Source organism: Bactrocera latifrons, unplaced genomic scaffold (genome assembly GCF_001853355.1).
Source record: "Bactrocera latifrons isolate USDA-ARS-PBARC rearing strain unplaced genomic scaffold, ASM185335v1 scaffold_12, whole genome shotgun sequence".
Lineage (NCBI taxonomy): Eukaryota > Metazoa > Arthropoda > Insecta > Diptera > Tephritidae > Bactrocera > Bactrocera latifrons.
In genome coordinates this window covers 294,331-320,950 of record NW_017534630.1, presented here as the reverse complement: position 1 = coordinate 320,950, position 26,620 = coordinate 294,331, and the positions used below count along the sequence as shown (strand labels likewise).

The following is a 26,620-nucleotide window of genomic DNA, read 5'->3' as shown; positions in this document are numbered from 1 at the left end:
GGCTAAATCAAAACAACGGCGAAATTGTGATAGTAGTTAGAAGTGCTAGTAAAGTGCTACAGCTGATTAGTAAGGCAGTGTGTAGGAGAGCGTTCCGAAGGTGTGGCTGGAGTAAAAGTGACGAATGGGTGGTCGCACGAAGCGAGCAACATGCTGTGACTAAAATGGCATGCTGCATGTTTAATAAATAATAAATTATATATAAGTGCATAAGCGTAGCTATTTTTAATATAATATTCGGTGAAAAATAAAAATAGATAATTCTGGCTAAATAAAAATGTAGGAAATAAATTAAACCCTAGACACTACTAGAAAACTGCTTCGGTAGATTAAAATCGCAGAACGAGAACAATAAACAATCGGTGTGTATCATAAATATAACGGCAAATATTAAAGCAGCGATTAGTCAAGTCAGATACGATAACATAAAGTGAGGCCGCAAAAGCAATACAAACAAGTCATAAGTGTCAGACAACAACAAATCATTGTTAGAACGTTAGTAAAGTGTTTTCAAAATAGCATACAACAGTAGACACAACAACAACATCGACAACACCTCCGTTGGCAGCTAGTACATTTTGCACTTAGTTACGCCCTCCTAAACAGCGAACAAGTGTCGGCGACGATATCGTCAGCAACAAAATGTCATCGTCCGAGCAATTTGCAACACCGACTTCCTCAACAGGTGAGTTTTTGTGGCCAAATTGGCTGCCACTGCATTTTTAAATAAGAGATATTTTGTTTCACGAAAACTTAATGACTTCTGCACACGAGCTCCTTTCACCTTTAAACGTATACTTCGATTAAATTGATTAGTCCAAGGTTATTGTTGTTGTTTTCTAACACGGTTACCGCGCTTCAGTTTTTGGAATTCCGAAAACTTGCTTTCAAATATTTGGTTGTACATAACAGACACACCGTATCATTATTGAAGAGAGAAAAAAAATTTAAATTTTTAATCAAAATTTTGGTTAGGAAAAATCCAAAAAATAGTTCTTATACCCCTAGAAGTATATATCAAGTTTTCCACAATGTTTTTAATACCCAGAAAGAAACATTAGAGACCCTATAAAGTATTATTATGTACTAGTATTTTATACTATTATTCATGTCATAAACTATTCAATACAGTGAAAATTTTATTTGCAAATAAAGCCGAAACCGTTTTTGTCGGTATATAGTTCCAAATAATTGTAGTTGAGATTTAATTTTGAATATGTACATACAAATAAATTTCATTGGAAAAATTAACAAATTTAAGGCTGCTTTCTCAATGTCTGGTTACCAGTCTTTCGGTCCAGTCAATAGCGTTCTCCGCTTAATACAGCTTTCACTGCATTTTTTATTTATGAGTATTTTTCACCATCCTATCTTCTGAGTTGGCTCGACATGGATTTATTGTGCATAATTTTACTAAAATCGGTTCAGTAGTTAAGGAGTCCATCGCGGATAATATTGTTTATAAAGATAAATGAAAAGCATAACGAGTTGAGTCGAATTAGCCATGTCTGTCTGCCTCTCCATTTGTATAGATTCTCTATTCTCTCAAGTTTTGAGACATTGATTTTAAATTTTACACATGTTCTCTTTTCATCAAGATATGGCTCATTGGATAACTATAGCATACAGTTGCCAATTTATATTACTATAAGTTACTATTACAGACGAATGTTAGCTTTTATACTTATATTTTTATAGGTATAAATGCAATGATATGTATTCATATTAAATCATATACAATTGAACATATTTTTCAATAATATACTATTTGAAATATTTGGTAGATATTTTGAAAATAAGGCCTCCTCTTTTAATTATTTCCTATAGTTGATATGTATGTATGTATATCAACTATGTGTATGTGCTATTTGTATACTTTATTAATAGTAATCAATCATATCTTTTGTCATTCATTAACGCAAATGCACTTTCATAGTCAGAGTTGACCCTTTCATAAAACCAAGCACCTCCACATATCCCAGAGCAAACGTTTGCCACCAAGCGGCTTTTCGCAACGAAGACAAACTCTAAAATTAATGAGTTGAAAAACTTTCTGAGATTCTTGAAGGGAAAACTGACAACCCCACAAAAACAGAGTTGTTTTATAATATTGACCACTTCTAAAATATTTGTCTGTGGCTCGCAAAAATTAGCGTGGATATGTATGCACGCCCATACATAAACATACTTATTTACGATGGTTTGTACGCAAGGCTGTAAGAGCGGCAAAGAAAGCGGTGACGATCGACGATCCTTCGCTTATTTTTTCGGCACAGTTCAGATTTTCTACATACCAACAACACAACGTTGTGACTCTTTGTTGTTGCTTCGATACTTCGATACATTGACTCTTTGACATGAAAGCATCGTTTGCGCATAGTAAATAAGCAAATCTGTAAACGTAAGGTGCTTAACACTTAAGTTCTTATTAATTTTCTTATCTAAGGGGTTATATCCACTTGTGATTTTCAAAAAATCGATACTTCCATTTTTTGAATGTACATATATTCAAGAATATTCTCTGAAAATTTGAAGTTGATCCGACTAATAGTTTCGGTGATACAACCATATAAAGGTGGACGCTCGAGGTCAGGTATAGGCTGAGGGCGCAGTTATTAAAACTTTAAACGCGTTTATCTCAAAACCGTGTTTTCAGAGTCAGTGAGGAAAATTTCTCCGAAACCGCGAAACCGGTCGGTTTGAAATTTTCACACGACTTACTCAGATATATTTTTCAGGTAATAATCGAAGGAATAAGGTTTTGGATAATAATTTAGATTTTTTAAGCCACTTTGAGTGAAAAATTTTCATGAAAAACTGAATTTTTTGTTTGAACAGCCGCAATTTTGTCAAAAATCAAAATTTTGACTAGACCTTTGATCATTACCTGTATTTATTTACCACAAAACTAAATATTTTTGGGTTTTGGTTTTCAGATAATTTGGACTAGAGATATCTTGCTCACCGCAGATCATCTACAGGAGCTAGGGGATCCAATATTTTTTTAAATAAACCGCTGATTGTTAAAGTAAATTAAATTCTGTTTAAGTACATTTTTTCCATTAATGTATAACATAAAATGCCTCTTTGTAAAAAACTCACGAAAAAACGCGTTTTTTCTGCCTCGCAAGTGGATATAACCCCTTAACACTGAAAAGGTTCAACATTGTTATTTTCGTGTCTTCTGATGTAAATTGTAGTGAAATGCGCTAATAATTTTCGGAGGTGAAACTCGCTCATCTTGGGCGAGTATCTCAGTAAAAAATTACGTTTTCTGCTTCGTGAACCTTCTCTTTTATTTACGTTCTCTGGTTTAGATCTTTTCTGGAAATGTGTTCTGCTCGTATTTTTTGCATAGTCCATAATGTTATGCAAACGTTTCTTAATCGGAAATAGTTATAATATTTTCCAAAGTCTTTGACCAAGGTTACATACAGACTATCAGTTCCATCTTATATGTTATGAACGACAGAACTTTGGAACAGCGCGTACATGACTTTTCTAACATACAATGGATTGTTGAAATCTTAAATGCTGCAAAAAAAATCTATCAGACGGTTTCAGGAAATGGACAAAATCCTGAAATCATCATCTTTCAACCGACTTCTTGGACTACATATTTCATTGACGCATCACATGTACAGGGTTTACACTGCCACTATGTTAGAAAATTTTTAAGCGAATCTGCCAAAGTGGTTCGTAAATTCTTTTCATCTTGCCCAATGCTCTACACTGATTGCTCCCACTGCAATACAAGTATGCATACCAAAAATAGTTTATACGTGAAAGGCTTGTAGCTCGGATTATCTGCCAGCAGAAGCACTTTAAGTCAAAGAAAAGAAAATTCGATATCTTGATAGACTTTATTATATTCGATATGACTGTCATCAAAAACCCCTCCTAATAAAGTGAACTAAAATGAAATGTATATGATGTCAAATGACAGAAATGAGCTGGTAAAAAACAAAAGAAAATTTGAAATGTAAGTCTATATTTAAAATAGAACAGTAACTGTTTTGGGTTATGAACTTGCTAGAAGCGCTGGTAAATATTCACACGTCAGCTGCTAGCCGCATGCCATGTCGGATTTTAAGTTCTATACATTTTTAAGAGTTTCCGCCACACTTAAGAATATTTCAGGCAGCTGATTCAACGCAACTTTGTTGGCTACTATAATTTGCAGCAACACCTCCGCCTTTCTGTGGCGAAACCACTTTTATATGCATAGCACATACTAGGCGAGCCGCTATGTACACAACAGAAGGATAACAAAACGCAGAAAATAACAATGTGTGTCAAATTTCTCCCAAAGGAGTTGCCTGCCGCTAAAAATGCATAAGCACATATTAAATTACGTGCATTCAAATATGCTATATGGTAATAACACATATGAATGCGTACATGCATGTGTGTAAGCGCATGCACGTGGATATCAGCGGCAACAAGCTGCTCTCATTTATCCTTTGGCATGCATGGGCAGGATAACAAATAACAAGCCAAGCAGCAGATGAGTATACAAATGACTGCGTACACATTCTCTGCTGACATTAATGTTCGTTTGTGTAAGTGTGTGGAAGTTGCTGAATTGCTGGTAATTTTCCTGAACGATAACAAAGAATTGAAGCGGAAACAGAAGGGTAATCGCATGATATCGACGTAAAGAATGTTAATACTGACGAGCGCACGTAAGATAAGTTCACACAAATAAAGTGGAAGGAAGATAATAACAAAAACCATGAAATACGTTAACTTCGGCTTCAAGGAAGCCACAAACCCATTCAAGTATTGCCGCGCATAATTTCATATTTTCTTTCTCATTTTTGTTTCATTTGCCCCACGCAATCGAGTGACAAGCGATGTATTTCTGCCTCAGCAGCGTATAAAAATGATGTAACGGTACTTATAGAGTTAATTAAAATTTGTCACAGTTAATTTGCCAAAGTGCTTTCATGTCCTCTTCCAGGTGTTGTCTCGGTGATTGCTATATATGACGTGCAGTACATGAATGCATGCGCATTGTATGGTTATAGCTGGCAGGTGCCCCATTTTGGCTTAAGCGGCTAATTTGCAGGTTGACATTCCACTACCTTAATATTCAGGATGACAGACAGTTATTTCCTGTATATGGCATGCAGCCAAGCCTAAATGACATTATAAAACGCATTAATATTTGATTATGATAATCAAGTGAACTGCTGGTAACACTGTGTATGCCGAAATAGTTGTCCAACTTATTGTTGCAGGAATTCGTGTATAGAATTAGAGCGTTTCCTAGCTGTTTGTGGGTCAAAAAGAAAGTAATTATGATCATAAAAAGTCTTTTATGAATGTTGATGCAGTTATTCTCATAATTTCTATTCCGCAGGTGAGTATTTTTCTGGTATCGCAACGGACCAAAACAGACTAACCTAATCTAATATAATTTTTTATTTGATCTAAGCACAGAAATTCATTCTGAAAGTTCTATCGGGTTAAATTTTATATAGAAATTGCACGCGTTTATTGTTCAATTATAAACAAATTCCCATTAAACATTTTAGTTTTCTCGGAAAAAGTGAAAACAGGTGTCGCATCAATTTGTTTCCGAGGTGTTTAGACACGAAAATATACACTTACGTATATATAAACAATTAAAATGGTCATAATATACATACATATATACAAAAAATAAAAATAATAACTTCGAAGCGAGAAATTTGTGTTTAGATAATAAACCAGCCTGACTATGAGTTGGCGCAAGTATTCGTTTCTTATATATGGGTCTTGCCATATTTATATACAGTATATGGTAAGTAAGAAGAGATATGGTAAGTATATAGGCTGCCAAAGTAAACAAGCGCTGAGACAATGCTTGGCACCTTTGCTCTGGGCGGGGAGAAACCAAAAAATAAACAAACAACACCTGCTACAACTTGATTTGTCCCATTTCCATTTTGCCAAGAACTATTTGCATACGTTACATACATATGTTCATACATATTTATAGAACATGCTTATGTGCGCTTACATCAGTACTAAATATCTGCATATTCATGGTTGAGAGCACAGCAGGAGTACTTGTATAATATGTTTTGGTTGCTTTTGCGGTCAGGTGTAGAGCTTTTGACTTAAGCTTTGGTGCAATGGCAAATGGTGAGCGAAAACCTCTGCGAACTTGCGGTAGTTGGCACATTGCAGCATTTAATTAGTGTTGATATTTATACTCTCGCAACAAATTTGCTAAAGAGAGTATTATAGTTTTGTCCACTAAAACTAAAACTAAAAACTAAAAGAGTCAGATATAGGATTATATATACCAAAGTGATCAGGGTGACGAGTAGAGTTGAAATCCGAATGTCTGTCCGTCCGTCCGTGCGAGCTGTAACTTGAGTAAAAATTGATATATCATTGAGATCATGATGAAACTTGGTACACGTATTTCTTGGCTTCATAAGAAGGCTAAGTTCGAAGATGGGCMAAATCGACCCACTGTCACGCCCACAAAATGGCGGAAACCGAAAACCTATAAAGTGTCATAACTAAGCCGTAAATAAAGATATTAAAATGAAATTTGGCACAAAGGATAGCACTAGGGAGGGGCATATTTCGAAGTAATCTTTTTGAAAAAGTGGGCGTGGGCATGCCCCCTACTAACTTTTTTGTACATATCTCGAAAACTACTATAGCTATGTCAACCAAACTGTATAGAGTCGTTTCHTTYAGGCATTTCCATATACAGTTCAAAAATGGAAGAAATCGGATAATAACCACGCCCACGTCCCATACAAAGGTTATGTTGAAAATCACTAAAAGTGCGTTAACCGACTAACATGAAACATCAGAAACACTAAATTTTACGGAAGAAATGTCAGTAGGAGGCTACATCCAGCCTTTTTTTAAAAATTGAAATTGGGCGTGGCGTCGCCCATTTATGGACCAAAAACCGTATCTCTGGAAGTACTCTACCGATTTCAATGAAATTCGGTATATAATATTTTCTGAACACCCTGACATGTACCAAATATGGGTGAAATCCGTTCACAACCACGCCTGAAATATTCGTTGACACTCGAACTTAGCACTTCCTTATTTGTTTTTATTTTTTTTCATGAAAAGGGAATGAAAAACACTACTTTTTCGATGTATCAAATTCTTGAAGGAAATGTATAAGATACCAGAAACAAGGTACATATTAAATGGTTGGGGGCTTATTCAATTCTGACCCGTAAGATCCAGACTAAGAAAAAAAATTTAGAAAGGCCCCATTTTAGACAATACGAGCATGACAATTCTTAATCCAATTTTTATGGTCCTCTGCGATGTGTAAAGCATCCCTGTTGAGATCGTCGGTTTTGCAAAAGATATGAAGCTTTCATTACGAGTTTAATAATGAGACTCTGCAAACCTAAAATATTACCCAAAAGATAACTCAAAAAATTATCTGAAATATTAACAAAAATGTGTTATCAACAGATGAACATAAGAAAATGGTTTACCAATCCAGTCACTCCGGGTCAAACTTGATCTGATGGTAGAAAACTATAATTGTGATTCACAAATAAAGACTAATTAAGATAAGGAGATCAAACTTAATATAAAAAAAAGGATTTTAAAATTTTGGAAAAAGATTTTATTGACTTAACTCAGTCCGGGTCAAATTTGATCCCACGTTATATCATAGAAGACTAATAATATGATTCATAAACAATTTTCCCACAGGGCTTCATATAGCGCATGTTTATATACATAGTTCATAATGACACATGTTTGCATTTATGACTTCTCACACCTACATGAGACCAGCTCTTTTAGTATTTGAAAAGCGAAATTGACGTAAATTTTTCTCACATCCGCTACCATTTCCCACTCAAGCAAACGCGGTTGTAAGTACATGCCACAATTTCTATGTACTTAGCATACATTTGCGCATACATACATGCAGCCAAGGCGTACGTGAGATGACAGAGCATAAACAGTTATTCAAAATTGGTTCACCTAGTCAACGGTGAATGCACTCACCAAACAACAACGCCACATGCATACCAAAGCAAGTCACAACATGTAATCTCGGTAACTTACATCAACACGAACAACATCAAAAACACCAAAAACAACAACACCAATAGCAGCACCCGCGTACAGCATTATGAGCAGCAGTTTCCTTTGTGTTGAGGACATACCAAGATATCCTCTCCCATTACGTGCAAAGCTTTATATACACATACATACTATATATGCAAGTATAGTTGCGTGTGACTGCTTATGTGGGTGTGTATTTGCATTTGTTGTATATGCCACTCGAAACGAAAAACTTTCACTACACCAACGCTCACTAAAAACCACTCACACACACACAAACTTATGTGCCCACATACTTGTCTATATGCAGCGCCTGGGGATGTATGAGCACAGTTGTAATAAAAATATTTACAAATTATTGTTGGTATGCGTGTGCTGTTCAGCGCATCACATTACTTGGCAGATAAAATTCAACATTCGCGCTGTCAGACAGTCGGCCGGGGCGTTTATTTTGAAGTGCAGCGGGTGTCCAATGTCACATTCCGATGCTAACATGCACAGCCCCCCTGCCGCTGTCACTGTCACTTTCCTCGTGGCCGCTGTCGTTGTCGTTGCCGTCGTAAGCGTCATCGTCGTCACCGTCGTCGTCATCGCAGCTGTCGTCTCATCACGTCACTTGTGTGTTCACACGGTTGGCAGTCTTTTAGGCGCTCGCCACACAACCGGTTCCAAATAGTTTTCAACAGTGCGTGCGATGCGTTGCACATAACTAAACTGAGCGCGCTTATTAACTTGTAATGAGTTTCACCTTTGGCAATTTGTGACTTTAATCGCTGGGACACTTTGTGTGAAAAATTCGTGCGAAAAATACAGTACAGTAAAAATGTTTACAGTTAACAAATGTTTACATTATTTATGTTGATGTGTGCTGCAGTTTATTTCTTTACTGTGCTATAGTGTTGTGTTGTACCGTGCGTATGAGCAATATTCTGTGAAAGTTTATTATAATTGATAATATTATGATAACATCAACTTGGAGTTACAAATTAAAAAAAAAAAAAAAATGCAAAATAAAATTAACAATTCAATTGCAAAAAAAAATTTAAAAATAAATTGCATAGAAATCAAGTTCATACAATTTTTTACCACAATTTAGTTTCTGAAATTTTATGTTTGGTGTACAATTTGCGAAAATGAATCTAAATTGTGTTAATAGAAAAGTAATTTATGAACATGTATAACAATAAATCCTCAATAAGATTTTATTCTTATCGATATTGATCCAATTAGTTGTATGTTGTGTGCCCATACCTCATGGTTGTCGGAGAACAGCTTTGACTGTTTTTGGTTAATAAAATTTTTAGAATTTGTAAATTATATAAGTATAAAGCTATTCATTGCTTGTAATATTATCGAATTGCATCTTGAATAAAACTCAATCTGTATGTCGTATGGATTTGATACCAATTATCTCCTTTTTGAATATGATGACAAAACCAAACTCAAACATTGAATATCTCAGGAAATATTCTAGCGATCTATAATAGTGATTCGTTCAATAACAGTAAAAGGGAAGGTCTCGAGCTTAGCAGCAAAATGTTTTTTTACCATTCACTGAAAAAAATGAACTGAACTGACATGAACTTAAAATAACTGAATAAAGTTCTTTGTTCACCATTATTTTAAAATGTAGGATTGATGACGAAGAAATACTACAGATATGTTACTTGTCGTTTTAAAGGTATCCTGTACTCACTTTGACCATTTTTTAGTAACATTTTGAAAAAAAAAAGCTTAAGTTAGTTGCTAGAAAAAGACATTTTATGAATTAAAACCTTAAAACCGTCAAGATACCATCTAATCGAATGTGATTTAACCATTTAAACAGCACGCTAAAACCAAATAGATAAACAATCTCCGTAATTGATCTCCATGTTTCACAATGTATTTGTTTACCAACTGTTTAATTTGATACCTCACGGATCCTTGCGAACGTTGCAAAATTATTATGGTGAATCTGCTTTATCGCAAACAAAAGTATTTGAATGGCTCCAAGCATTCAGTGAAGCAAAAACTTGCCTCATCCGATTCGTTTAGCGATCTCTGTTAAGGAAAACATCGAAGAAGTTAAAGAAAAAATGTCTGAAGTTCGTCCCGCTCACTTTAGAGAGATAGCAAAGGATCTTAACATTTCCTATGGTTCTTCTTTAGTGGCGTCGAACGCGCTTAAGTGGTTATAGCCGGGTTTTCAACATCTACTGTTTTCTTTCTTTCATTGGGGGTATTTTTAATGTGGCGTGTCCCAAACTCAGCGGACCTTGGGGAGGCATGAGTCGCCTACTCACTTTAGCTCGCCTTCAAACGGATGTTTTTTACCTACCGAGAGGATACTTGGTCTAAGACCGGAACTCGAGAGCTGCCTGAGCTTGAGAATCGTTTCTGGACATTTAAAAAGAATGGCGCTCAAAGAACTTTTCCCACTTTTATACATGACTCCATCGTCCTTCATCTTACTACTTTTATTTAATTAAAGTCATACTCCCATGAGGTTTTGTTATCCCCCTTAACGTTGTAATTAAATTACTTGTTATTTTGTTTATTTTCACCGAATGTCACACAGTAATTTAATTGAAACATTGTGGCATTTCTACTATTGCTGCATATAATTTTTGCTAGGACACCGTGGCGTATAAGTGACAATTTCCGTACTTCAGTGAGTAGCGCTTGCAGCATTGCAACAAATTTCAAATGCATTGCAATAAAAGCAAGTGTGCAGTGAAATAAAATTATCTAAATGAAATTTATGTACCCAACATAACAGTGCAACTGAATRTATATATATATACGCCGTAAATGCACGGAAGTGCCAAATACAACTCCTAGGAGACTCCACATAAGGCCACAACAGCAGCAACCGCAAAGTGCACATGTACATATTTCGGTGGATTGTAAATAATGCGGATAAGTGCAATTTACCAGCGCATAAGCAAACAAATAATAAAGTGTGTTATGCAGGGAGCGACGCACAAGCTTATTTATTTACAGACTTAGTTATATATGTACACAGTACATCATGTGAACCAACGCACTCTTGCAGATAAAATGGAATTTGAAAATTTATAGGCAAACTTTGACATTTCAAACACAATAAAATATTGCAAATAAACTTTGCCGTTAATTGAATAACAAAATCGAAATACAATGTGGCGGAATAATAAAGTCAGAAACTTTTATCGACATCTATGCGCCAAAAATAATGGCTCCAAACAATTGTCGAGTTGCCATGAAAACATAAGCAACAGAAGCTGCTTAAAATGAATATAATATTATAAAGTATTTACCTTTTATGGCAGACGGCGTCTCGAGTAAAAAGTACAAGAAAAGTTTCAAATGCCCAGCGGCGCTCTGTGCTTGCTGCAGACCGAACAAAATTCACCCAGGTAATTAATGAGCACAATTCTCATCAAGCAAAATTAGCATGATTTGTCATTTTAAAGTATTTGTAACCGTTATCATATTTTTTACGTCACTTTAAGCTGCATCTGAATGAAAATGTCATAGCCGCCAACCCTCACATTATGGCAACCCTTGAAAATATTGAGACCAGCTACACAAATAAGTATTTTTTGTGTCGCCCGTTTCTATTTGTCGCCGTGGCCTTGTCAACCTTGCTCTTTTGACATTATTCGAGCTAATAAATATGCCAATTTTATTTGTCTGCAATATTATTTGCGTACCTTGCTGTCATAATATTTGTTTACTTTTATACTTCTTCTGATGGCTAATGATGGCTGCTCCAATAACTGAAATGGAACTGAAAGTGAAATAGAAATATTGATGTCTGGAGCTCTATGACCAATTCACAATTTTTTGTAGTAGTTTTTATTCATAGATATTGGTTTGTTTAGGGCATAACTAAACTTAGATTAATTTTATTTAGGAGCGAAGTGCATTACCTTAATTAAATTTATTCGACTAAGTGCTATATATATACATGTACGTGGAAATATCAAAAACTCAAAAATTCATAACGAATAATCGATGGCATATAAAGGAAATGATATATTTGTCACATCTCCGATACTTCGAAATTGATTCGACGAATAGACTTGGAGATATGTATAAGCAAAATTTAGTGAATTTTCTAATATAATGTAATCGCTAGTCAAAACTTTAGACCGGTTTTTCTCGAAACGCAGTTTTCGAAGTCGTTGGGAAAATATTCTAGAAAAATAGTGGGTCGATTGGCTTGGCACTTTCACACCAATTTGTTAAATAAAATTATTAGGTAATTGAAGGAATAAAGCTATAAGAATAAACCAGTTTTATGTAAAAAGTTTTCTTAAAAATTGCTTATTTTTGGTCAAAATGGTGACTTGCCAAAAATTAAAAGATATAGATAACGCTAGATCTATACTCACCTATGTACATATTGTAATAAAAAATTTTTTGTTTGAGATTATTTTATGCAGGAAAATCTTCCTCTTTGCCACACACATTTTTCGGATAAAATCTGACGATTTCTAATTTTCGTTTATTAATAAAAAGGCTTATCAAAACAACACATTTTTTTATAGATTGTGTTCAAGCTGACTGCTAAAATTGAAATTTCGTAATTTGAGATGAAGTCATGGTTTCACTACTATGAGCAAAAAATAGTAAGCATTTTTTTTATAATTTTAAAATTCATAACTTATTCTTCAAAATTGATGCGGTCCCCCTCAAAGTAATCCACTTTGACTCCAATACACTTGTGTCAATATTTTTTCCAACAGTTGTTCAAGTCAATTTCCAGGATAGCCTTCAACGCCAGAAGTCAATCTAAGCTATATTAGGCAAATGTGGCACGTTATTGGTTGAAAATGTGACGAAAAAGTCACGTATAATCAATGCACGGTGCATTATCGTGGTGCAAAAACCGAGTGCTGTCGGCTCATTATTCCGACCTCTTTTTACCAATTGCAAACAACGGTTAACACTCAAATAACATTCCTTGTTGACAGTTTGGCCGGTTCTCACCACACCTTGATAATCGAAGAAAGCTATTAACACAGTCTTCATTTTTGACGTGGTTTTTTCGGACTCGACTCACCTTTGCCAGCCTATTCGTCCGACTAATGGTCTATTTCCATTTCGTTAGTATACATGCAAGACTCATTGCCAGTAGTAATACGTTTCATAACATCCTCGAGTCGGAAAACTATGTTTCACAGACGTGGCTCAGTTCCGAAAAAAATTTCAGTTTTCTTTAACCAGTCGTGTATTAACTTTTCTGCTCTTTCTGATCTTTCAAAATGGTTTTCACTGATCCTTCCGATATTCCAACGATGCCAGTTAGGTGTCTGCCTATTAGTCGTCAATTTTTAAGCACCAATTCCTTTATTTTATTGACATGTGTATAACCAGTTGATGCGCAAATTGAACGCGCTGCCATTTTAGAACATTCTGAACGTTTCGGCACCAGAAATTGGACTCCGCACACAACATTTAATGGAACTTCTTTGTGGAATAATTTCACTCAGCGTAAAAATAGCTATTTGCAGTTTATGTACATCAGCAAGGCAAGCGTACACTAAACACTAATGATTATTTGAATATTAAATTTGGTGCAGATATCACCGAAAAGTATGCCAACCTAGAAAAAAATATTTCGACTAATAGGTTTTCGAAAAATGTATGAGTAAGTATTATAAATTAAAAAGTTTCCTAATTTTTATTTTATTTAGTATCACCATAATAATATTAATATCTATTATTTTTAGGAAAGAGCTTCTGAACTTTCCTTTAGTATTATTATACTTATCATTGAAGCAGTTTCTAGCTTTAAGCTTAATTTTTTGCCTAAATATCTCCAACTAACAATAAATAAAAAGTCTTTAAAGAGTTTATGTCGAAATTTGTATTATAGAAAAACGTGCCAGAGATAAAGGCTTGAGTATTTTGAATAATAAATCATGAAAATGCACTCTGTGCTCATTATGCTCAAGCTACAATAAAGCAAAAGTGCTGAAGTGTCACGAAAATATAATTTGGCGAAAAGCCAAAATAAAGAACGAACACCTGAGCTCAGATTTTCTAACAGTGCAGTATCTAAATAAAGTAAAATTAACTACGAAATTGTACCATATATCGATTTTCACCGAGCTTGATGACACACAAACACACACATTAAACATAATATATATTAGGAGTAAGAAAATTATTTTGTATACTTATTTAAAATAGTTATCTTTAAAGTTAAAAAATATGTTATAATACAAACCTTTTGCTAATATTTACACCATTCTTTCAAAGACTCATTTGTATTTACATAAGTATACACCGCTAAAGTTTTAGTTTTTAGCCTAAAAGCAGGCATCCAAAGATAATAATATATAGAGAACATAAAAGTATTGAGAACACGTCAATATTACCTCAAGAGCACACAGCTTTGTTTTCTTGAAAGACTCGCACAAACACCCAAAGCTAATCTGCAATGTTGCATAGCCAAAAAGAATGAAATTCTTGCAGATGAATTTTTAAAAACATCAAGGGGCCCAGCGATTGTTTTGCGCTTTTCATGGGCAATGAATAGAATGTGCATGTACACATGTATACCTTTGTAAGAAAATGGTGTATGTTATAGATACAATGGCATATATTATTGATATATAGTATATTGTACATATATAAAAAATTATTCTTACAATAATAAATGTTTAGCGTCGGCGCAGGCATATACGTGGTTGGCTAAGTGCACTCGAATATCAAAAACACTCAATTGAAAAGGCATAAAAGTATTCCCAAGTGGAAGATTGTTGCTTTGCTTTTGTTGGATAGGCTTATATAGTAAATAGCACAGTGAAGGTGGTGCGGCAACCTTAACAAGTGTGCAAGATATCTCTGTGTGTAGGGAATTGTGTTAGACGTGGCATTTTAATTTAGCACAATAGGAGTAGTTTAAGTATATAATCTCGTTTCAAGTATATAATCACAAGTAAATTATCTTAAAAAATATGTACGTACGTATTTTATAGGATTCTGAACATTTTCTGATTGTTACAAACTTCGTGGAACACTTAATATACATACATACATGCTCTGAATCGAGCAAAGTCTCTTAACAATTGTGAGAAGCTAAGATATAAGAAACCACATTTTTTGAAATCGGAAATTCGGATTAACCCAGAAGCTATAGTGACATATCAACGTGGGCGAAAGAACCATCGCAAGAAAAAACGATTACCTCGTTATTATTATTATTATTATTAAAAGCGTTAACCGCAAACATATTTACGGGTTTCACATAGTTTCATAAAGTTACAAGTTATAACGCTCCGAAAACACACCATAGCGAATTGTAATTGCGTAAACTCAGTTTCGTATGTAATCTAACAACAGTACTTTTACATAAGTGTAAAAATATGCTGAAAATATTAAAATATGTTTTTCATATATATATAAGTACATATGTTAAGTCTTAGCTCTAAATGCATATTTATACGCTTTCAACTTGTTGCTACAGACTATAAAAAAGCTGATATATATCAAATTGCCCTTCCTTTTAAATAAAAACGCAGAAACTTCAAGTTTAATGGGAGGATTCGAAAGAGCATTCTTTGGCTTTATTTTTTGAAGATTATCCCTTTAAATATCTTTATATATCCCCAAAGGAAAAAGTCTAACATTGTGATATCACATTATATTGGTGCTCAGTCGACCGGCCCAAAACGTGAAATTATCTGCTCACCGAAGTGAATCCTTTAATTGATGAGGTGAGGGATGTGGCTCTATCTTGTTGAAACCAAATGTTGACGAGATCACGAGCTTAAAATCAGGTATCAAGCACTTGATTATTATAGAGCTATAACGGTCGCCATTGACGGTTAAGTTCACACCGTCATTTTCCAATGTGGACCGATGTTTCCAATGCCCCACAAACCGCACCAAACCGTTTTTTTTTTGTTTTTGTTTAATTCAGCTCTTAAATCTGTTCCTGATGTTCTTCCTCCCAAATGCGTCAACTTTATTGGTTTACATACCCATTGAGGAACTTTTCAAGAGCCCATAGATCGTAACAATATGGCTTGGAAGGTCGAGCGGCTTTAGTTCTTGCACAAGCTGTATTTTGTACGCTTTCAAGATCTCGATGTAAATTGCAAACGACGCCAAATCGACTCTCCACGGTCTTCGTGTACTCTCTCTAATAAAATGATTTTCGAACATCCGGCTGGATTTACTCCATGCGATTGCTGATTGCATGTGAGATATCTTAATAAAATGCAGGAAATTTTTTTTTAGTATTTGACATGATGCTAATAAATAAAATCGCCCAAAACTTCCATATTTCACAATAATGATTTTCGATTTTTTTTTAAACAAACCTTATGTCAAATATGTCGATTAGTGTAAAATTTATGTCAACGCTTTATCAGCTTACCAGCCGCTCTTTAGGCGCTACATTTCTCCCGTACTGAGATTTCGTTCATTGATTGCCGGGTTACCACAAAATCCCTTACGAATTTATTACCAATACTGACAATACAAATATAAGTTGGTTATACCGCAACAACGCGGAAGGTTGCTATTCAAGCAAAAATAAATCCTTTCAACTTGTGTACATTTACATTTTACGATAACTTTCTTACAATTCTTCTTCTTTTGCTATTCGTATTGTCAGCGCGCATCCATTACAGCGAAGACTTGCCGAGCGGTAGTGGTGGCGGCCAATATACGCAGCACTACAACAATAACGGTGGTCAGGCATCACAGGGGGCTACACCACATGGCTCGCCGCAGCTCACGCAACGACTGGGCCGCCATTTAAGTAAATCCGCATCGGAATTGAACGGACACGACTGCCATAGTGAGCGTGATTCGCCACGTACATCGCCGAAACGTGCCAAAAGTGCCGCTACAGCGCATAGTGGTGGTGTCGCCGGCGGTTCGGGGCACAGCGGTACCGGTGGTGTCTTCCAAAAGACGCACGGCTTTTTCAATACGTTGAAGCATCGTTGGAATCGTGCGAAAAGTAAGGATCGTTCGGGGCGCAAGTCACCGAGTGATTTTCTCGAAGAAAGCACTGATTATGCAGCCGATTATAGTTCCGAGAGTAGTTCGGTTACACAAAGTCCACGTCACCGTGCTACAACGATAGGTGGTTCACCGTTGGCGAAGGAATTCAGCGCTTCCGTGAGAATGGCGCAAATGATACATCGTTTTGGTGGCTCTATGGAGGGACGCATCGAAGAGCATCCAGAAAATGGTAGCGGTAATGGTAGTGCTGTTGGCAGCAGTGGCGCGACTATGGAGGATTATGTGTCGTCGAAGCAAATCGAAGTGCTGCAGGTGAGTGGAAAACAAAAATTGGAATCACAAAACAAAATTGAAACAGGTACTTAAACCTTATGAAATCTCAAGCTTCGACACAGATATTTTTCAGATGACGGGAATATACATATGTTCACAAATCGAATCTTCCGATACTGATGCAAAGAGATATTTTGAAATGGGAGACTAATGACAGGTTTTCTACTTGCTGTGAATACCATAAGTTCAAAATCGATACTTTTACGAAGGCGGGAAAAGAAATTAAATTCTTTCTCAGCAGCTAGGTTACATGAAGCTTTCAAGGTAGAACTTCGACTTCTATTTTAATAGAATAGTCTAAATTTGGTCTACAGACAGCAGAAGATTCGTTTAGTTTAGGTGTAGGGATGAAACCAATCGATAGATCTCATTTGGATATCTGTGAGTGTTGGTTCTTTGGTCTCTCCTAAAACTTCAGATCTTAATAGATCAACAAAGCGCCGAATGTGTGTCTTGATATTTCAATCTCCGTCTTGCAAAACCCGGGCAATAAAGGAAAATATGGCACGATAATTCGTATACCTCCTCTTGTGAACCTATTGGATAGTCTCTAATCAACCACTTACAATTGCGGTTCTTTGCTAATAGCGACTAGATCAAAGGACCTCCAGCAATTTACCCTAAGCCAGAAGGATTTAGCAGTCGCATAAGTCCTTGTTGTTGACCAGCACTTGCCGAACTCACAAGAGATCCACAGATCCTGCTGCAAGAGAATAACGGAATAACGATTCGCCTTAAATCGTATGAAATCGGGTTTAAGATGCTCCCCCAACTGTGCTCTGTTAGCCTGAAGCTAAAGTTAATGACAAGCTCTTGAGAGAAGACTCCACCTCCTAAAAGAGCACTAAGGAAAATTGTTTCTGTTTTAAATGAACAAAGTAATTATCGAAAATGCGGAAACTTTAATTTCATTTGAATATAGCAACGATCTAAACAAGTTTCCCTTTTCACATTCAATTATATCAACTTAAATGAAATACTCTCTTCCTCGCATTAAGGCATTAGCATCCACTACTACTATTTCTTTCCAACTTTCGTTCCTTCTATTCCACCCAAAGCTCTATCGTCGCTATGCAGCTGACATTAACTCACGTTTAATCTGCTTTGCATTCATGCGACACTCAGAATTGTATGCCCTTTCTTCCCGGTTGGTTTTCACTACTTTAGCTAAACTAATTTCATTTGTAACTTTCGCCATCGTTGTGTCCTTCTCACTAATTTCATATGTAAAATACTAACGTTCTCATTTGCCAGGCGGAAGAGTTGCGCCGCAAAAAGGAAGCGCATTTACGACAGTACGTCTTCTTTCAGCTGCGCGTGCATCTGAAGAGCGGCAGCGATTTGATGGCCATGGATAAAAACGGTAAGTAGCACGCTCTGTTTGTGTGTATATGTGTGTGTTTGATTGTATGATTATGTGTCATTAAAGCGACGCCAACAATATTTTTGATAATTTACCAATTTATTAATGAAATTACTTGTGTAAGCGCTTTATTTCAACGCTGCGCCGCAACCCAAATCTAATTTCACTTATTTACATGCTTCCTTTCTTTCTTTTTCTCTTTGTCTTCGTTGTTTGTGTGTTTACGCAGGCCTAAGTGATCCTTATGTAAAATTTAAGGTTGGCGGTCGTCTGCTGCATAAATCACGCACAATTCATCGAGACCTGAATCCGGTGTGGGATGAAGTGTTCATTGTGCCCATCGAAGATCCCTTTCTGCCTATTAATATTAAGGTGAGTATACTCATATTTTAGCTTTGTGTGTGGCATGTGTGAATGTGTTGAAAGAGGAAGTAATAAAATTAATTTTTAATAAGCAAATAAAGGGATTTTCTGTCATAGAAAAAGCACATAGTCATACTCATTGTAATATATGTATTTATTGTCTTTTTTTTTTGTTGATATTTTTTCCTGTGTCAAAGTTGTTAAAAATAAAAAAAAAGCAACAAAATTATATTAAACTATAAAATCTTTAAAAACATATTTTTTTATAAATTTTTGTAATCATTTCATCATTTTTTCATACATAAGTCAGTTTGAAATTTAACTAATACGACTATTATGTGGCAATAAAATGTGGTTAATCCGTTAATGCTTTCCGGTAGTCCCATATCTCATATATAAAAGTAGGTTTGGTTTTTGTCTGTTCGCTATGGCTGACTAAAGCGTTGCATGAAATGAAAAATGGCTTGAACCACTTTGAAGGTAATCTAATGGGGAATGTTTAATAAATTCAAAAAAAAAAAAAAATTATTATTATTTACTTATAAGAGAGAATGTTAAATTTAGATTGCGAATGTTATTTAAAATTAGATAGGCTGCAACACACTGATAAAGGCAAGTTATAGCCTGAATAAAAACTAAAACAATAACTTTTTCCAATGCGCGTGGGCACTGACTTGACGTTTTTTGCAAATTTAATACTTTCTTAATTAAGACAATCAGCGAAGATAGCGATAGCAGCTGATTCGTCAGGAATTGCTACAAATCTGCTCACGTATGGAAAAACTGTTCATTAATTTGTTAAACTTCCGTCATACATAAATCTCGAACAACAATAAATATGTTCTATCCGCAAAAATAGGTCTCTTGGTTAACTAATGCAGGACGTCTCTTTGATTACATATGTGGGAGGAATGCACCATAGGCAATAAATCACATATAGAGTTTTAGAACCTGCTTAGTCTTAGCCTTAGAAACTCCTTTGCTCTTATGTGCGGGATATCTTTGTATTCGCTGGAGATTTCCGACAGGCCCTTGCTGTCATTAACAGAGATACGCGAGCAGATATCATCAAAACATGTTTTATATCGTCGCCCTTATGGACCTCAATTGAAAATTACGGACGAATATGAGAGCTCATCTTCATGGAGACACTGATGGTGATTTTCCATAGCAACTGTTTAAACTTGGGGAAGGAATTTTTTCCACTCCAAATTCGAGCAGTAATTGTAATATTCTTGACATTGAGAATTTGCACTAAAAGGTATTTCATTGAATGTGTTCTAGGGCAATAGTATCACCCTGGGATGATGAAGTCAATGTAATAAGCGATATAATTTTTCAAGAAGTTCCCCGAGAAATAAAAAAAAATACAAATCGATGGACACCGTGACTAATATTGAAGACGCAGTCCATTATCCCCAGGAGTTTTTAATTTGATTAAGCCCTTCTGGACTATCACCTCATGAATTGGCTTTAAAAATTAGAGTTCCAATTATGCTTTTGAGGAATTTAAGCCCACCAAGCATGTGCAACGGGACAAGCTTTTTAAGGAGCTAAGGGACAATTTAATTGTAGCAATCATTATCATCGCGCCAGCAGCTAGTCAACTAGATCACATAACGAGGATACCGATGATCCCAAGTAATCTGCCAATCCCATTTAAATGACTTCAACTCCCATGGCCCAACTTTCGAATTAGTAGAGATTGACCTACATACAAACTGCATGTTGGTATATCGTGGATCGGAGGTCTTGAAAATCAATTTATATTGCTGCCACAAAATAAATTAACATCATCGTCATTTACAGGGAAACTCTAACTCAACAAATTATTTTTCAGGAGCAGAGAAAGTAAAGGCTTTTTCACGAAACTAAAAAATAACAATAATTATACAAAAAATTTGCTTGCATGTTCGAATTCCCTTTATTTAACTAATTTTAAATCACCCCACGCAAAAACGAGAAAGTATGTATGGGAGAGTTTGTGCAAAATTATAACTTTTAAAATGATTGTTTAATACCCGTGTGAAGCCGGGGTGGGCTGCTAGAAAATATATATAAAGAAAGAGAGGCTCCTATAAAAATTTGGAGATTTCAATCAGTCTAACCAAGCTATCTGTCCATCACACGGCAAGCTACTAAGATTACATGTTAAATTGTCATCGAAAATGGACACAATATTTTATTTTGCCAAAAATGATTAATATCTTTACAAATTCTCATAGAGTTTAACGTAAATGCTTTCGAAAAACATGACAAATACTTTGTAAAAAATATGACGGTATGTAGCTTAACCCCCGGAAGTACATGAGTAAGTGTGACTGCAAAGGGTTTAACTTCGCATTCTATTTTTCATAAATTAGTGATGCATGTAAGTTCGTCGAACGACAACCACAGGTAAAAACTTTTTTATGTTTATTCAATGATGTGCCACGAACGCCTGCACGCATATGTATGAAGTACCAAAATAAATTTTTGATGTGAAAAACTTTGGAACCAAAAGTCATGTGTGTCAGTTTCACACTTGATTTTTATAACTTGTATGCCACATGTGGAAATGGACGTTTTTGCACACACATTCCTTATATTATATATGTAGATATATACAAGAAAAGTATATATATATATATGCATTTACAAATATGGAAATGCTTACATATGCATCTATTGTAATGTGTAAGCCAAAACTACTTAAATTTAAATATTTTTATTGAAAATCATTTGGGACTTAGAGCACAGTCCCACTGCGCTGCTACTACTGGAAATTAAACAATAAACAGCACGAGAAACGGATGTGCCAATGTGGTGCTAATACTTCAGCCAAAATTTAATAACAATTTTTGGCAAATATTTCTGCTTTTTTCGAAGAAACTTGTTTGTACACGTCTTTGTATATTCATGGCTACACGAAGAAAGAAGAAATGACTAAATTTCATAGAACAAAAAAATTCAACTGGCGCATTGACTTTGAATATCAGTTGTAAGAGTTTAAATTGGACAATATTTTGGAATATGCTGGATTTAATGTTGTAAACTCTCAGGAAATATCACCTCCACGGCAGACCGTACACTCGAGACTACAGTTTTCGACTCCTTTTCTCTGGAATCGTGTTCTTTCATAAGCCCTAACGGAACCGCACGTATCTAAAAAGCGGATGAATCGTTCCCACGAATTTTTATTTGGGCAAATACTGTCAACTGGGCCGAATTCTCCTGCTACGATAACAACAACATCAATAAAGCTTATGAGCTTGCTAGTTTAAGTACTTCTGTCTTACTAGTTGCAGAATGGGTTCGGATAAGAGAGCCACTGTAGGATGTTTGGAGCTCATACAATTAATTATGCACCAAAAAGCTCATGTTGGACTTAGGTAAATCCTAAATAATCTAGAGAGCTCCTCGCCCATTGCAGTAAAATTGAAAATCGTGGAAGTCGCATTACTTTTATAAAACATTATTATATTCTTACACAAATGGGAACGGGTTTCCTCGATTTGATACCTCAAACGTTTCAAAAAGCTTTTTAATAGGGGAAACGTCTAGTTTTAAGTAGGCATCACAAATTATAGACTCCTTTCCATGTCTTTAATTCGGTTTATCACGTCTTTCATTTAGTAGAGTATCGATATCTTGATCATCTGCATTTTAGGCTTATCAAAATAAATTTTTAACTTTTGGGGTTTTTGTCGCTTTAACGTATTTTCGAATTTTCGAATTTTCAAATATTCTACAATATATTACATTTTTGGTTTGTGTGAAATTTGTTGTTTTAATTAAATACCACAGGTACTCTTCACTTCTATTTTGTCCTTCATTCTTTTACTCCTACTAAATAAGTCATCTAAGTCTCGCAACGCTCAAACTCTCCAGCATTATTTATGCAAATTAGAGCACAAGAAATTATTAAAAATGTGAATTATACACACCAATGCACATAGCTTACTCAATTAAGAATTTCCCCTTAGGTATTCGATTATGACTGGGGACTGCAGGATGATTTCATGGGTTCCGCACAAATCGATTTGACGACATTGGAGTTGGGCAAAGCGGAAGACCTCTGCCTGCCATTGCATGACTTAAATCATCCAGAGCGTCAAATGGGTGAAATACTCGTAAATCTAACACTTTGGCCGCGTAGTCAAGAGGATAAGGAAATGGTGAGTGAACTGCAATTAAAACCATATTTAATTTGTCTTTGAGCGCACGCAGCGAGGACGCAATAAAAGCAAATCAAAAGGTCAAAACGTGTAATATTTAAACGATTTAATTATGCTATGTGAGTAGTGAGCTCAGTGTGGCGGAAACTCATTGCTGCAACACGCTAGCGTAGTCAGAGTTCAGACAACGTGAGTGACACCTCTGCTAGTCATTTATCACTTTTGTGTTGATTCTCGACTGTTTTGTTTTATGTGCTGCACGTGTGAGAATAAAATTCGTTGAAGAGCGGATAAGTGCGTGAAAATTGAATGAGCAAGTAGCAGAGCTGTCAGAAAACATAAACCGTTAGTTTAGCAAATATGATGTGTTTGCTGCGGAAGTAACTTGCTGAGTCGTAGATGTTGTTGGTTTGTGCGGGTGATTTGTGTTGTTTTCATTTTTCATTAGTATGAAATTGATTGATCATCTCTTTTGGCAAAAAATTAAATTATATTCACTTTAGTTCGTAATATTTGTATTTTCAGGGTTGGCCATCTACCCTTTTTTATTTTCAATTCCCTTGAAATGAACTACGACTGCGGCAAGTGCGTGAAGTGCTTTGGGAATGTGGTTTCGAATAAATTCCCATCGCAATAAAATTTATAGGCCTTTCGAGAATTGCTGTTTATAGCAATGAGTTCTGCTTCGTCAAGTAAATGTTACAAAAAATTTGTCATTTATAATACGAAGTGAAACCTTACCCTCATTAATAACTCTTTATGGCAAAGTTGCCTTTTAAAAAAAAAAAACTGTTTTTTTATGACAAAATTTTTTTAAAATAGAATTTCTGCTTAACTGGTGTTAAAAAATTAATTTCGTGACCTCTTTACTGATCCCGAAAAAATATTTCTTGTTGTTGTTTTTCTTGTGTCGTTTAGTGTTGGCGGTCAGTTTTCCAACTTAGTTCCCTAATATGATGACTCTGAATCAGAATCTGTTCTGAGTTGAGATAATAAAGTAAAACTACTCAATCAAGTCGATTTTTATGTTATTAATATATGTAGTTGGCTATAATAAGATTTCTTCGGACAATGATATAGTGGGTAGGTTTCATAAAATGCACGAAAAATAATTAAATACCGGCCGACAAAAAAGTCATTGAATCTCATCCACAATTGCCTCGGACCCTTAATGTAGTTTTTTATTTGAAAAAGTAGTGGATAAGTAGAAAATAGTTGAAGTTTTGCACTGCACCTATGGCCTATGGTGCCCTCTCCTATATTACGCAAGTCGAGCACTCTGAATAGTTACAATGGCTTGCCGGGCGCGATTGAGGTGATGTGATCCCTGCCTGCGTAGATATATCCTAAAGCCTTGAGAATTACCGGCACTTTGCGCAAGCGACTATGCCCATCTTGGAGGAATCAATGCCAGGAAAATATTTTAAGATGTAAAATGTTAACCAGCGGATCGGAATCCCACAAATTTTATATATATATTCATACATTGATCGACATATTCGGCATAAGATTAATTAGAAAAACGAAATTATATGTGGTCCCAATTTCATCTATTTTTTCTCATGTTACATCCTATTAATATGCCAAAAAATGTTTCCTGGATTTCATGAAAGTTCCCTTCCTACAATAACCAATCATATGGTACAAAATCACCTGGAAGTTCGAAAATCTTTATATTAGGAAGTATTGATCCGACACAACCTATTTTCGATACACAGAATTCCCATTGTAAGGAAAGTAGCATCAATTGCATATTTCACACATTGAACGATACAGATACTGGAGTCCACATATTCGGTACCTATGGACATAAGCGATTTTGGATAAATTTCAAGAATTATTAGTGCAAAATTTTATTCCGCTCTAATAACTACTTCATCATTTGTGTACTGGAAAGTGAAAGAAGCGGTTATCTTTCGATTTGATCCTTTTTCACACTGTTTTGGTAGTTGGTTACCTTCCAGTAGTATCTTGGGAGCACATTCCTGATGCCTGCTGCCAGTGTCGTTCTCTCCCCATCCTCTTCCGCGCGACGAGCAACTCCTTTATGGTGTGAGGTCCCACCGCAATGCATGGTTCTGGCCCATAATCCTGGAAGCCACCGTAGAGCGGTATACACCGTTGCCAACTGTCAGGTGTTTCAGTTTTCCTATACACTCCTCCAATAATAGCGATTTAACCTCATAAGAGATTATTTTTAGAGCCGCTGAACTATCGTTGATTATAGCGATGGAGATGGAATACTGACTGACTGACTTATAGACTTATAGACTTGCTTTAAAGATGCTCAGAAAACAATCCATTTGCAGGGTAGTTTGGTATGCGGTCCCGCAATTCCTGCTCCAATGCCTTCCGGCGTTTACGAGACGTCAGCGTACCACCGGATAGTGCTGTCCCTCAGTAGTAGCCCGAGCTTTGCCTCCCGCCACTCCGCCTTACTGCTGACAGTAAATCTAAACTTCTTTGCAAAGTTTACCATCTTCGTTCATTAGAGCATTATGTATTCTTCTATCTTAATTGACTCACTGTTCTCTCAACCTAATTTCTGATCACCAGAATATATGCATATAGGAAAAAGAGAGTAGATATTGCGAGGGTGAACACGCTATGAAGTTATTGTATTACACAAAAATAACGATATTTTATTTAAACAAATTTTACTCGGTTTGGTCAAAACGCTTTTGCGAAAGCATATGTACCGATGATGAGCCAGCGCTGGGCAACTTCCGCAAAGCCCCGCTTTGTCGGTTGGCTTTTATCATGAAAATAAATTGCACAGTGCATTTGCTATAGATTTTGTGTTTCCAATGAAATCGGGGAAACAGAATCGTTAATGAACTTTGAAAAGTCTGCTCTATCACGAATAGAAGTATTTGAGTGGCATAGAGCCTGTACGGTCGTAGAATCATTGAAAACTCTATCCACCTCTTTTAACAAAGATTACCTGGAAAAAGTTAAAGTAAAAATGCTTGGAAATCGCGATGTTACCTTTAGAGAGGTAGCAGAGAATCCTTACATCTCTTCTGACTCGACAAAAGGCATTTTGTTAATGGTTTTGTGTATGAAATATGACAATACTGGACTGGCACTAAACGTCCTGATTCTTTTTCAGAAACGAGCTCGAGTAGAGGTCGCAGAGCGGGCGCTTAGTAACGTACCTAATGATGAAAGTAATGTGGAAAATGTCCAACAATCTAGCGAATACCGCTCCAAAAATGCACAGGAACCGAAAACAACAAAATTCTTTGAAGGATATCCCAGCCGAGGCTTAATTAAAATATAAGGAAAATTGTCATTGGCATGGTGATTTGGCTCTCGAGCTACTACGTCTTTAGAGAGCCTTAGCCGAAAAATAAAAAAATATATATATTTAATGTTTGCTATTTGGAGA

The 26,620-nt window shown here is 35.7% G+C and overlaps 1 protein-coding gene across 1 annotated transcript in view; it reads left to right on the top strand.

Annotated features, from left to right (window-relative positions):
• The first annotated feature begins 248 nt into the window (after nt 1-248).
• The window catches only part of LOC108978296 (multiple C2 and transmembrane domain-containing protein 1), a 42,838-nt gene continuing 16,466 nt past the window's right edge, over nt 249-26,620 (top strand). The window contains exons 1-5 of the mRNA XM_018948490.1: nt 249-685; nt 16,658-17,325; nt 18,601-18,709; nt 18,939-19,081; nt 23,038-23,229. Of these exons, the coding sequence (XP_018804035.1) occupies nt 643-685; nt 16,658-17,325; nt 18,601-18,709; nt 18,939-19,081; nt 23,038-23,229 (1,155 nt within the window). The 5' untranslated portion in view covers nt 249-642. The remainder of the gene's footprint in view (nt 686-16,657; nt 17,326-18,600; nt 18,710-18,938; nt 19,082-23,037; nt 23,230-26,620) is intronic.